The sequence below is a fragment of the Asparagus officinalis genome, chromosome 9, assembly GCF_001876935.1.
Source record: "Asparagus officinalis chromosome 9, Aspof.V1, whole genome shotgun sequence".
NCBI lineage: Eukaryota > Viridiplantae > Streptophyta > Magnoliopsida > Asparagales > Asparagaceae > Asparagus > Asparagus officinalis.
Genome location: NC_033802.1, coordinates 48,902,693 through 48,917,514, shown reverse-complemented (window position 1 = coordinate 48,917,514; position 14,822 = coordinate 48,902,693). Strand labels below are relative to the sequence as shown.

The 14,822-nt window shown below is 30.7% G+C and overlaps 2 protein-coding genes across 2 annotated transcripts in view; both read right to left on the bottom strand.

Moving 5' to 3' along the window:
• The window catches only part of LOC109824081 (RNA polymerase II subunit A C-terminal domain phosphatase SSU72-like), a 3,740-nt gene extending 637 nt beyond the window's left edge, over positions 1-3,103 (bottom strand). The window contains exon 1 of the mRNA XM_020390604.1: positions 1-3,103. This exon is cut by the window's left edge and continues 396 nt beyond it. The gene's annotated coding sequence lies outside the window, so the exon portion shown is untranslated.
• LOC109823878 (RNA polymerase II subunit A C-terminal domain phosphatase SSU72-like) overlaps positions 1-3,744 on the bottom strand; it is an 18,047-nt gene extending 14,303 nt beyond the window's left edge. Inside the window, exons 1-2 of the mRNA XM_020390304.1 lie at positions 3,349-3,744; positions 3,112-3,257 (exon numbers count right to left, since the gene is read on the bottom strand). Coding sequence (XP_020245893.1) covers positions 3,112-3,257; positions 3,349-3,578 — 376 coding nt within the window. The 5' untranslated portion in view covers positions 3,579-3,744. The remainder of the gene's footprint in view (positions 1-3,111; positions 3,258-3,348) is intronic.

The window sequence follows — 14,822 nt, the reverse complement described above, 5'->3', positions numbered from 1 at the left end:
TTAGTATTAAAATATTATTGTACACAAACTTTTATAAATAGTTATGAGCTATAAATGAAAATGAGATTAATTACCAAAATATAATGATAATAATATTGGAAACTACAAATCTTTATTATAAGGGAAAAATAAATATATTTAGGAAAAGAGAATATGAAAAGTCGAATGCACAAAATAGTTGTCATATTTCACAATTCTACAACCAACTTATTTAGTATAATACATGCATGTAGATAACTAGATATGATACATTTGTGTTCCATATCCAAAATAAGAAAAATAGGCTATTCCATTTCATTAAAAAAATATTAAAAACTACAAAAAAGAGGAAAGAACTGCAGATAATAATTGTAATCAACAATGCTGATTAGGCATGTAGCAAATGGAAATAAAAGGGGTCGTAACAGCACAAAACTTGCTTGTATGTAACTGAAATTAACTTAGGCTGACCAAAACTACAATTATACCATAGTTACACATTACGCGATACGTAGCGGGTCACCGTATGAATTTGGGTATGCAATTCACCAAAGTATATAGTAGAAAACTAGAAAACTAATTATGAATTTTAATATTTTTTTCATACAAAATACTTAAATACTTCTTTTTGATGGAGTTTGTTTCTTCACTCTATTTTGTTCCACAGAGCTCGTTTTAGGATCATGGTTTTGTTTTACATTTCATTAACATACGTGTTTAGTTACAGTAAAATCATTGACTCGCATACTCTATGGTACGTCTCCATTCACTTAATTGCACACATTGCATTGCGCCTTGCGCTCATGCACTTAAAGAGACCAACTACAATTATACCATAGTTACACAGTACGCGGTACGTAGCGGGTCACCATTTGAATTCAGGTATGCAATTTGCCACTAACAAAATTTGGATTCGTTAGGGGTAGCTTGCTTCGGTACGCAAGTTCAATTAGTAGTACGTTGTAAAAATTTTTCGGGTGCGCTTAAAGGTCTTTAAAGTATATAGTAGAAAACTAGAAAGCTAATTATGAATTTTAATATTTTTCATAAAAAATACTTAAATACTTCTTTTGATGGAGTTCGTTTCTTCGTTCTGTTTTTTTTTTTTTCACCGAGCGCGTTTTAGGATCATGGCTTCGTTTTACATTTTCTTAACATGTGTTTAGTTACAGTAAAATCATCGACTCGTATACTCTATTGCATGTCTCTCTTCACTTAATTGCACACATCGTATTGCGTCTTGCACACATGCACTTAAAAAGACTTTGCATCTAGCATACTTGTAAGTGGTACGTTAATTTTGGAGGACCGGCTCGTGTATCAAAGGGAATCGGTTCGCAAACGTACCGGGAATTAGTTCACAAGGACTGCACGATGATTCGAGGGAGGTTCGGGGAATCACGCAACGATGAATTATACCATTGAGTTCAGATTAAATCCTCCTTTTCAAGCGTCTAAAGGGTTAAATAAAAACCTTTAGGTAATGGAATTTTATTAGTATTTTAAGCCAATACCAATGGTGCTGCAACTTGGTTTACTATTTATCTTCATGCCATAGAAAGTACCTTCTTATCTTATTTTACTTTGGAAGATAACTTCTTCAATGTGCCTGAGAGATAAATTATTGGGACTTTGAATCTACGTACAATCTTCGCATGTTCACTAATTATCCTACATAATAAGGGTTGGTAATTTGATAGTTAAGATAAGGCTACAAGCAAGAGAGTATGGTTTTCATTTTAACAAAAACTTGGTACCTACTAGTGTCTTCTGCAGTACATCATCTACTATTGTCCCCATTAATTTTGCTAGTTTCTTTTTTAAGTTAACAACCAAAATCTCTTTTTTTTTATCAAATCTACTATGCTATTCATTTTAACAAAAACTTGGTACCTACTAGTGTCTTCATGAATCCAATGTATAACTCTCCCTTATAACAATCAACTAGAAGCAAAACTTTAAGTTGCCAACCAAATATCATAAAGGCTCAGCCTTATAGATTACATCTCTAGGAGTCCTCGTCTTCCAATTTCAACCGATAAACCTTCAATGGTTTATTAAAAAGTAGGCCAAAAATCTAATATGATGGTTGCTATAATCTCATGACAGCTTCAAAATTATCCCAAGCACAGATTTTCTTTTCTTTTCACTTCAATACAAATATAAATAAGATTTTCAAGTTGGAGATCATAATAATCAACTTCTCAAAATCCAATCGCAAAGTTCCAAACTTAGGACTAGATGAAACTAGGATTCAACCATTTATTTTCAAATTAGGTCCGCTTTCTACATCTTTCAGTGTTTAGTAACTATGTTTTACCCATATGGAATCTTTACAGGTAAGTAAGCGAATAACAACACTGCAAAATGGCTACCATTCATTTTCATGACATAACTACCTTATACATTTTGTCCTCTTCCAAAATAAGTTGCATTCTCCTTAAGCTTCTATCATTGATAGAAAAAAAGCATAAGCTGTTGAGGGTTCGAAACAGAACACAAACGTTGCTTGCTTACTAACTAATACTACACAATCGGTGTGTTGGCACTTTCTAGAAATGATTTAAGTCTTTTTTTATATTAATGAAATCTCAAGTTATATCTCCATGCTAATTTTTCTTGTCTCCTAAGATCCCATTTCTACAACGTGTTATCTGTTATTATCTATTATTTTCTTCATTACTCTGCTGCCTTATATTTATGTTACCCACCAAAATCTCCTGTTTTATTTTTTTTATCAGAAAATTATTCCATTCCCTAAAAGAGAATAGGTATCTGCTAGAATCTTCATCAATCCTCTGTATAAATTACCTTCCATCAAAGCAAATTGAAGCAAAACTATAAATTGCCAACCAAATATTCATAAAGGCTCAGTCGTAGACGGTTACATCTCTAGGCATCTTTTTAATCCAATTTCAGCTAATACCCTTAGGTATGATTACAAAATCTGAAATTGTAATTGTCATTATCTCACAAGAGCAAGTTCTAAACTATCAAAGCTCGGAATTGCACACTAATTCAAATAAAAACTCCAAATTGAAACTCATATAAATCAATCAAATTCAAAACCCAATCGCAAAGTATCAGCTTTAAAACAAAACTAAAATAATACAAAAACAAAAACCCAGTTACCATCAACAATTGCATCGAAAACCCTATCTTCGAAACTGAGAACAACATCAAAGGGGCCATCAGCAGCATTATCCTGCCAGCGCTGAGGCGCTAGCTTCACACTCATATTCCTCTTCAACATCGGCAAGATCCCATTACGCTTGTACCTAAAAAAACTCCACAAAAATCCCAACTTTACAATGGCAAAAACACTAACTACGAAAAAAATGAAGGGGGCAAAATCGGCTTTCCACTCACAATTCAGGGTTCTTGCGGAGGAGGTCATCGTACATCTTGTGATAAGGGGTTCCGAATTCGTAGACGTTGGGCTCGCGGTACGATGGACCGGGGAGCTTAACGTGTGCCCCAGTGCCGTAGGAGGAGACGTCGAAGCCATGGCGCTGGAGGAGGGAGTGGGCTTCCATGCTCCGATTCTGGTTCGAGGAGCAGACCATTGCGTATCGGAGCTTTGGAGATTTATCCTTCATTTTTTGTTTGATTTCGTTGGGTTTTCTTTTGTTTTCTAGGGTTTTTGATGATTTTGGTGGAGTGAGGTTTTGAGGAGACGGGAGACTACCCGATTTTAGGGGCGATTTAAGTTGGGGATTTGAGTTTTTTGGAATTTGGTGTGAATTCTTTGCAAAAAAAAGAGGGGTTGTCATGAACTAATAGGATTTTGTATTATAAACTACCATAAACAATGTGTATTACACAAAATGGTTTCGTCGTAATTTTCCTTTTTTTAAGAGAAATATGGTTGTAACCTTCTCTTTTTAAGCAAACTATAGGGTTTATACACGTGCAATGCACATGGTCAAATATCATGATTAAGTATATTTAGGGGCTGTTTGGTTCGTTTCCTTGATATAGAGAAATGCAATTCCATGTAAAGAAACACAAGTTTTGAGTTTTCCAAACTTTTCCAAGAAATAGATTGTTTTGCTTTGGTTCGCACATAAAAATAGTGGGAAACCAATGTATTTATTTTTCTTGTGTTTGGTTCGCATAGAAAAAAAAAGGAAAACTTTTGTAAACAAAGCAGAGAAGGAAAAAAATCTGACGTGGCAGAGTTTTCATCAATTTCACTTGGTTGGGGAAGGAAATCGGAGAGGGAAAAAATCTTAGTTGGCGGCGATTTCAGCAGAGTTTTCCCTCTTCCATCCGAGCGAACCAAAGCGGCACAAAGAAAATGGACGGAAACAAAAAAACTGACGTGGAGGGCTAAAAATCTGACGTGGAGGGGTTTTCTGAGTTTTCCACCCCTTATAATAGCGAACCAAACAGCCCCTTAGTTTATTTTCTTTACTAAAATTTGTTCTTCGGTTCCACTTTGATGGTTCATGTTTACTTATATTTCTAAACTTTAGTATTGTGATTATTTATTTTCTTTAACATTCGTTTAAATGAACTACACTCAATTTAAAATTTTATATTAATAATTGAATTAACAGAAAATAAATGTAATCCAAAATCAATTTGAATTATCATGTCATTGAGACCGACATGAAACCAAGTTTAACATGATAAAATATAGTTTTGTAAAAGTGAAAAATACTTCAAAAAATAGCGTTCTAAAAGGAAAATAAAAAATTAAAGCTCATAAAATAAGATGATTGGTTAAAAGTGGGCTAAAATGACACAAAAGATAATATGGAGTTTGTTCCTAATCCTTGATAGATTTTTAAAAAAATTATAAAATAAAGATTAATACTAAATCTGTTACACTTTTATATAATTAAAACATCCACATAAGCATATAAAAGTACTAAAAAACGTTTATCAAAATCCCTTCCAAAAATTCCTAATTTATTCCAAAAAAACCTATTCTATAAAATATTCAGAAAATAGTGTTTTTCATTCCTTCTGTTTTATTTTTTATTAAGACATTATCAATCATTCTCCACCTTTATCTTTTTCGATAAAATTAGACTACTTTTAGATGCCGAAAAAGCATAGTAAGACCTTAAAATAAAAGTTAAATTTACATATCTTAATAAAAAAATATAATACAACTACTTTTTTGCTATATTTTGAAAATTTAGTCACTTTTCGTGATTTTGAATTTTTAATGGTGTGTTTTGTAAATTTTGAAACTTTGAGAGTGTTTTTTAAAAATTTTAAATTTTAAATTGGGTGCTTGTAATTTTCATGTTTTATTTGCTGGTAGTAAGTTTTTTAATGTCATAATATTTCTTGCAACTCTGAATTTTGAGGGTATTTTTTATAATTATTGAAACTTTAGATTGTTTGTTGCAAAATTTAATTTTTTAGTGATCTGCTGATAATTTTAAAATTTGATATGTATTGATTATAAGTTATTAATTTTTAGGGCTTTCTGTATTTTTTTTATTTTCGAAAGAGTTTTTGAAAAATTTTATAACTTTGAAGCTATTTTTTACAAATTCTTAGTTTTTTAGTGTCTGGTAGTAATTCTTTGAATTCATCTTTGTTGTTCGCAAGTTTTAAAATTTTAGAATTTCATAGTGTTTTTTTATTATTTAAACTTTTTTGGGTGTTTTTATAGTTTTTAAAATATTTATAAATTTATTCAGTGTAGTAAAAATTTCTAGAATTTATCCGTTGAGTTACCGATACTGTTACATGTTATTTTGAATAATACGTTGTATTATTTTTATTATTACGTATATTTTTGTATAATATGTTGTATTATTATTTCGTATTATTTTATATAATTAGTTGTAATATTTCTACTGTTGCATATTATCGGTTATATTAGTACAACTTGTACGTTTTATCACGTAAATAATTATCCTATAATTATTTGATTTTAAAAATAAGAAATTGTATGTTTTATTAATTATTCTTGTTTAATTGTACAATTTATAGTATTATTTCTTCAGTTTTGTATCAACTGTTGTATTAGCACAACAGGTATGTTTTTATTTGTAGATAATTATCTCGTATTTATTTTGATTTTTAAATATCATTAGTTATTTCTTTTTAATTAATTTTGTTTTAACTTAATTAACCGTAAACCCTAATATATATTTTATATATATATATATATTATATATTAATATATATATATATTATATATAATATATATAATATATATATACTATATATATAATATATATATATATATATATATATACAATATATATATATATATATAGTTTCGTTTCAGCCTTTCACCCTCTCTTTCTTCTCTCGTGTTAACCCCGCCTGCCACCATCATAATCTCCTTCTCTCCTCTTCCTCGTTTCTCTCTTCCGACCTCTCTCTTGTCGCCATCTCCAGCCGCAACCACCGCGAGCCGCCACCGTCGAGCCATGCCGCCGTACCCTCACCCATCTTTCTCTCTCCGCCGCGAAATCGTCGGCCTTCTCCTCCAGCCACGCCTTGCAAACGCCACCGCCTCCCTCTCCGTTCGCTCCGCCCATTCTCCTCCTTCTCTGCCTTCAGCAGCACCGCCTGCCGCTCCTCCAACTCCGACGACCGCCGTGAGCTCCTCCCTCAACTCTTCCCCTCCAGATCTAGCACCCTACGACCAACAGCAACGCCTCCACGTCCCTGTCCTCCGCTGCGTCATCCATCGAGCACCCCACCAGACCCGAGATCCCGCCGCTGTGCTCGCCCCGACACCGTCGCCCAAGCTCCACCAATAACCCCGCTGCCCAGATCCACATCCGTCTGCCGCAGATCTACGCCAGCCCTCCCATCGAACCTCTCGCGCCCGCCGCTTCAATGGCCGAGGCTCGGACCAGGAGCCCCACGCCGGAGCGAGCCGTCGTCCAACTCCCCACGCCAGATCCGATCCGCGCCGTCAGCGTCGATTCGTTCGATGAAAACCCCGAGGCAAGATCCCGCTCCCTGTTTCGTAGTTTAAATATTTACATTTATTATGAATTATTTACGTAGTTTAATTATGAATTGTTATTATTTGCGTGGGACTGTTGATGATGATATTAAAGGATTTTAAATGATAAATTAATATTTTCTAAATTAATTAGAATTATTATGATGAGAAAAGAGATTATTTGGAAGAAAAAAAAGTTAGTTTTGAATAACTATTAAATAGATAATCTAAAATAATTTATTTTAGAAAAACGGATTATTTGAATTGTTAAACTATTTTGAGAAAAGATTATTTTAGAATAATTATTATGAATTAAAAGAATTTATTTCGGTAGTGGAATCATTTTTTGGATAATTATATTAAGTAAAAAGAATTTATTTGAGAACGAATCATTTAGAAAAATTATAATAATTTAAAAGAAATTATTTTGGAGAAACAATTAATTTCTGAATTACATAGTTGGTTGTTCATAAATTTATGACTCTTAATTTCAATTACCTGATTGCCATGATATTATTGTACATGATCAGTTGTTTTTGTTATTATTTGTTGTGATTGAGAACCATTAGTAGTTCATGATTTAGTGGCCTCGTGCGTCATGAACAGATCTAGTAACATGTGTGGGTGTGTTGACTGAGTTTAGGTGGTGAACCAAAGTTTTAGTGTGGAAAACGATTGTTGATTTAGAAAAACGAGAAGAGTTAAGATGGGGAAGTTAATGTTCATGTGCTTGGATGTGACTGTTGATGTATCTTCCAGCTCGCGCCAGTGAATTCGTGTAGTCACTGGGGTTGGTTGTTAGGTTAAAGTGAATTCGTGTAGTCACTTTAGTCCGTGACCTGTCTCGTCACCTGAGCTTTGCCTGAGTTCGAACCAGGCCGAGATCGGATTGCGTGTAGTCCTCTGACCGATTTGTATAGCGGTATTAGATGCGCGTAGAGGATTTTTGGACAGTCAGTTATCCAGTGATATGAATGTTGACTTTATGTGAGATGTGGACCAGTGAGTTTTAGGATGGCTAGTACTTAACCCGGTTAAAGCGTGCAGTTGTATTTCTTTTTATACATAGATCGGGATTAATATTTAATCATTTATAATTTGAGACATATGGTATATACATGAGGGTTTCCTTGTTTGGATTATTTCGCTCGACGTACTACGTCTCTTATTGTAGATTTTTAAGTATTAATTCCGTCTATTGTATGCCCCTGTTACTTGGATGATTAGACTGATCGCTAGCTACATGATCTCGTATTAATTCCGTCTATTGTATGCCCCTGTTACTTGGATGATTAGACTGATCGCTAGCTACATGATCTCGTTACCTAATCGATTTTGGATGCTTTATATTATCATGATTTAGTAATGTTTTCTTGTTGATTTGTGGATTTTAGTTGTACGTTCTTTTGTTGTTTCTGTTATTGTATCGTTTTCCGCTTGGGTTTTCGTTCGTTCTATTTTCTTTTGTGGGGTATTGCCGTGCGCCATGCACGCTAACGTACACCTATTTTCTCTGGTGTATGTCAGACTTAGAGGAAGAACAGGTCCAGCTAGGAGATCGTCAGGAGCCAGAGGATTCTCAGCATGAGTGCTTTGTAGACGTAGCAGAAGAAGAAGCCAAAGCTTAGTCATTCCTTTCAGTTTGTTTTGTAGCACCTTCATTTCCTTTTGATCAGTGTATTTTTATATTCTCCAGTATTTCATTCAGATAGTTTTGTATAAGGGCATGTTTGATCCGTATTTCTATGTCTCGGATGTTATTTTATTTGTGATATGATATTTATTTATTCTGAGTTTGTCTATTATATTCTTGCTGATTGTGATCGGGGACATGTGACTTCGCATCGTATTTATTTCCAGACGCTTAACGTATTGGATTGAGAAGAAAAGAAAAGAGGCAAAAAAATAATAGTGTATATTTCTTCTTAATCTAATACGTCGCGGACTTGTTCACGTTCCGATTCCCGGGTATTTTGGAAAGCGGGGCGTGACAGGTTTTTTTGGTGGCCCATGCAGGTCACAGTCCCGAGTCCTCACTAGTAAGAATATAGTGGGCAATTTAGAAACATATCATAATTCATCCGAGAGACTATTCTTGAGCCCTTATCCTATTTCCTTAATAAATTTCGTTTCGTCCCTATCTTATCACTCTTTGACTCCGAAAATTTCCACGGTTCTTGCCCCATCGCTTTGCGATTACCCTCTCTTTGTATAACCTCTCTTTCCCCGTACCGGTTATTATTTCATATGTTATTATTTTTACAACTATATTGTCTTTGATTTTGACTTATATATCGTTTAAGTGTATTGGTTTCTGTATTATTTACTATATTATTTTATGTATCAAATATAGTATTATATTTTATGTTTTCATTAGTTTATAAATCTATTTTATCTTTCATATTCATGTTTTATGTATTATACATTTTATTTATGTATATTACGCTGATTGTATTTATGTGATTTTTGACTACTACACAATATACTACTATGTCGAAATTGATTTTATATAGTGATGATTATTATTGTTGTATCTTGTTTATATTTATGAATATTACTAATACTTCTAATTTATCATATTGTTTGTCAAATATATAATTATGTTCTTCTTATTATATTTTATATAATATGTTTATTTTGAATCACGTATTTACACTTATGTCTATTTTATCATATAATATTTTGTGACTCTTTCCATCAAAATTTATTTTTGTTAGCATAATTAGTATCATGAGTATACAGACATTTTATATGCTTATTATTATGTATGTGTTTTCATTTTTAACGCTTATTATACATAATGATTATATTTGTTATACACATCATATGTTTCTGAATCTTTTTTATCTTTTTTGCTTTTATATCTTTTATTTTATACTTTGATTTTATTTGTCTTTGAGCCTAACTATGATTTTGTATTATTTACTTTATTTTATATAACTATTTGCATGCTAATAATTATTGTGTATCGTTCATTCTGCTATTGATTATTATTATGATTTGCCTCTGCTTGTTTGCCTATATGTATTGATGTGTTTCTATCTATGTTTATTTCTTAATATTATTTCAATTGTGATTATGTATGTTCTATATACCTTATTATAATCTTTATTGTCCTTCTACCTGATTGTTCTGCATTCTTGTCTTATATCTTGTGCTTTTCTAGTGATATTGCGTTATTCTCATGTTTAGTATATTTCAGTCATTTTACATTATTATTGTCTGCTATTGTATATTATATTATAAGAGTATTATTAACTTGCTAGCTTGTTTTATTACGTATAAAGTAGTTTTATTTAGTATATTTCATCTCATTCTTTACTTCCAATTACATATATCATCATTGTTTGATTTAATTTATCAATCATTTCATCTTTCTTAGTTTTGTTTATGTTTTGCTTACTTATTTTCTATATACAGTTTCTTATTCATTCTAATACTTACTTTTTATTTTGTTCTTTGTTTAGGTTAGTCTGTTTCATTTATTTAGTCATAATATTTAAATAAAGTGTGTGTTTTCGATAATTATTGCTGTGATATACGACTATAATTATTTATTTTATTTTTGATATGATATACTACATATAATTCATTTCTTATATGTTGTTGTGTTATATCACCTTGTCCTTCCATGATTGTCTGCTTTGTATTGTTTTGTATATCATATCTTTTTAGTTTATGTTCAATTACCTTCTAATACGCCACTTGCATTGTGCTCCTTATTTTTACATAATTATATTGTTTGTCGCATTCTAATTTTTGTGTATACAATTTGTAAATTCTCAATATTTGAGTGATGAATTATTTATCTGCTAAATTTTGTATATTACTTTACATGATTATTTGATTGTATAATTATTTTAATAATTGTGTTTAGCTATTTATACTTGACTGTCTTTGTATCTTTTCATGTTTCAGACTACTTTTCATCATTCCATCAATTAAATATGTTTTTTTATTGTGTTTATTTTGTATGTATTATTATTCTAATTGCTTTATGATTACTTTTCCTATTATCTTTGATTTATACTTATTATTATATCATTCTATTTTGTTATATGATCCTGTTGATGTTTGTTTTTGCTCGTTTACTCGTTTTTATTGATTTTATATCTTACATTGTGTTTTAAATATCTTTAGTTTGAACCTGTATTGATTGTGTGTTTTTTCATAATTAAATTTCTTTTTGTTTTTATTAACCATTGTTATATCCTGCTATTATGTTTTGTTTAAACTGTTATGTATTTTAGATTTTTCAACTTTTCTTATTATGTTGTTTATGTTCATGTCTGTTTCTATTGTATTTGATTTATTTTGTGGTTGCTTTAGATTTATTGTTCTTACTTGACTTTTATTCTTACTTAAAATGTTCTGCTTTGATTTTATGAATGCTTGTATATTATTTGTATGATTCACTTTATATGAATGTTATTTATATTATACCTATTCGTTTTGATTCTATATTATTGCTTATCTTATACTTTATACTGATTAGATTGCATATATATTTATAAGTATTGTATATATAACAAGTTCACACAGTTAAATATGTTTGTATCATAGTATTTGTTTGGACTTTGTTGCGAGTCTGAAATGCGATAGCGATACCTTAGCTATAGCATCTTATATCTTACCTTGTGTCGTTTGTTTTACATTCTCCTCTACATATGGATATAGTTCCATATCTCTGTCCTTGGGTTTTGTACATTACTTTTGTTTTAATTCCGAGGACGAAATTTGTTTTAAGGAGGGTAGAATGTAAGGACCATAAAATTTTGATATTAGTTAAAATAATTTTCTAGTATTTTAAAATATTTAATTATGATTTTTAAAAGAGTATTTATATTTTTCTCGAATTTTTACAATTTTCTTTGATTTACATTCTAAGTTTAATATTTATTTAAATGATTTCAATATTTATAAATTTATTCAGTGTAGTAAAAATTTTTGGAATTTATTCGTTGAGTTACCGATACTGTAACATGTTATTTTGAATAATACATTGTATTATTTTTATTATTACGTATATTTTCGTATAATACGTTGTATTATTATTACGTATTATTTTATATAATTAGTTGTATTATTTCTACTGTTACATATTATCGGTTGTATTAATACAACTTGTACGTTTTATCATGTAGATAATTATCCTATAATTATTTGATATTAAAAATAAGAAATTGTATGTTTTATTAATTATTCTTGTTTAATTGTATAATTTATAGTATTATTTCTTCAGTTTCGTATCAACTGTTGTATTAGCATAACAGGTACGTTTTTATTTGTAGATAATTATCTCATATTTATTTTGATTTTTAAATATCATTAGTCATTTATTTTAATTAATTTTGTTTTAACTTAATTAACCCTAAACCCTATATATATATATATATATATATATATATATATATATATAGGTTTTTTTGTGTGCCATGCAGGTCACAGTCCCGAGTCGCTCACTAGTAAGATAATAAGTGGGCAATTTAGAAACATATCATAATTCATCCGAGAGACTATTCTTGGAGCCCTTATCCTATTTCCTTAATAAATTTCGTTTCGTCCCTATCTTATCACTCTTTGACTCCGAAAATTTCCACGGTTCTTGCCCCATCGCTTTGCGATTACCCTCTCTTTGTATAACCTCTCTTTCCCCGTACCGGTTATTATTTCATATGTTATATTTTCAAACTATATTGTCTTTGATTTTGATTATATATCGTTTAAGTGTATTGGTTTCTGTATTATTTACTATATTATTTTTATGTATCAAATATAGTATTATATTTTTATGTTTTCATTAGTTTATAAATCTATTTTATCTTCATATTCATGTTTTATGTATTATACATTTTATTTATGTATATTACGCTGATTGTATTTATGTGATTTTTGACTACTACACAATATACTACTATGTCGAAATTGATTTTATATAGTGATGATTATTATTGTTGTATCTTGTTTATATTTATGAATATTACTAATACTTCTAATTTATCATATTGTTTGTCAAATATATAATTAGTTCTTCTTATTATATTTTATATAATATGTTTATTTTGAATCACGTATTTACACTTATGTCTATTTTATCATATAATATTTTGTGACTCTTTCCATCAAAATTTATTTTTGTTAGCATAATTAGTATCATGAGTATACAGACATTTTATATGCTTATTATTATGTATGTGTTTTCATTTTAACGCTTATTATACATAATGATTATATTTGTTATACACATCATATGTTTCTGAATCTTTTTTATCTTTTTGCTTTTAATATCTTTATTTTATACTTTGATTTTATTTGTCTTTGAGCCTAACTATGATTTGTATTATTTCTTTATTTTATATAACTATTCTGCATGCTAATCGCCAGATCCGATCCGCGCCGTCAGCGTCGATTCGTTCGACGAAAACCCCAAGGCAAGATCCCGCTCCCTGTTTCGTAGTTTAAATATTTACATTTATTATGAATTATTTGCGTAGTTTAATTATGAATTGTTATTATCTGCGTGGGACTGTTGATGATGATATTAAAGGATTTCAAATGATAAATTAATATTTTCTAGATTCATTAGAATTATTATGATGAGAAAAGAGATTATTTGGAAAAAAAAGAGTTAGTTTTGAATAATTATTAAATAGATAATCTAAAATAATTTATTTTAGAAAAACGGATTATTTGATTTGTTAAACTATTTTGAGAAAAGATTATTTTAGAATAATTATTATGAATTAAAAGAATTTATTTTGGTAGTGGAATCATTTTTTGGATAATTATATTAAGTAAAAAGAATTTATTTGAGAACGGATCATTTAGAAAAATTATAATAATTTAAAAGAAATTATTTTGGAAAAACAATTAATTTTTGAATTACATAGTTGGTTGTTCATAAATTTATGACTCTTAATTTCGATTACCTGGTTGCCATGATATTATTGTACATGATCAGTTGTTTTTGTTATTATTTGTTGTGATTGAGAACTATTAGTAGTTAATGACTTAGTGGCCTCGTGCGTCATGAACAGACCTAGTGACATGTGTGGGTGTGTTGACTGAGTTTAGGTGGTGAACCAAAGTTTTAGTATGGAAAACGATTGTTGATTTAGAAAAACGAGAAGAGTTGGGATGTGGAAGTTAATGTTCATGTGCTTGGATGTGACTGTTGATGTATCTTTCAGCTCGCGCCAGTGAATTCGTGTAGTCACTAGGGTTGGTTTTTGGGTTAAAGTGAATTCGTGTAGTCACTTTAGTCCGTGACCTGTTTCGTCACCTGAGCTTTGCCTGAGTTCGAACAGGGACGATATTGGATTGCGTGTAGTCCTCTGACCGATTCGTGTAGCGGTATTAGATGCGCGTAGAGGATTTGTGGACAGTCAGTTATCCGGTAATATGAATGTTGACTTTATGTGAGATGTGGACCAGTGAGTTTTAGGATGGCTAGTGCTTGACCCGGTTATAGCGTGCAGTTGTGTTTCTTTTCATACATAGATCGGGATTAATATTTAATCATTTACAATTTGAGACATATGGTATATACATGAGGGTTCCTTGTTTGTATTATTTCGCTCGACGTACTACGTCTCTTATTATAGATTTTTAGGTATTAATTCCGTCTATTGTATGCCCCTATTACTTGGATGATTAGACTGATCGCTAGCTACATGATCTCGTTACCTGATCGATTTTGGATGCTTAATATTATCATGATTTAGTAATGTTTCCATGTTGATTTATGGATTTCAGTTGTACGTTCTTTTGTTGTTTCTGTTATTGTATCATTTTTCGCTTGAGTTTTAGTTCGTTCTATTTTCTTTTGTGGGGTCTTGCCGTGCGCCATGCACGCTGACGTACACCTGTTTTCTCTGGTGTACGTCAGACTTAGAGGAAGAACAGGTCCGGC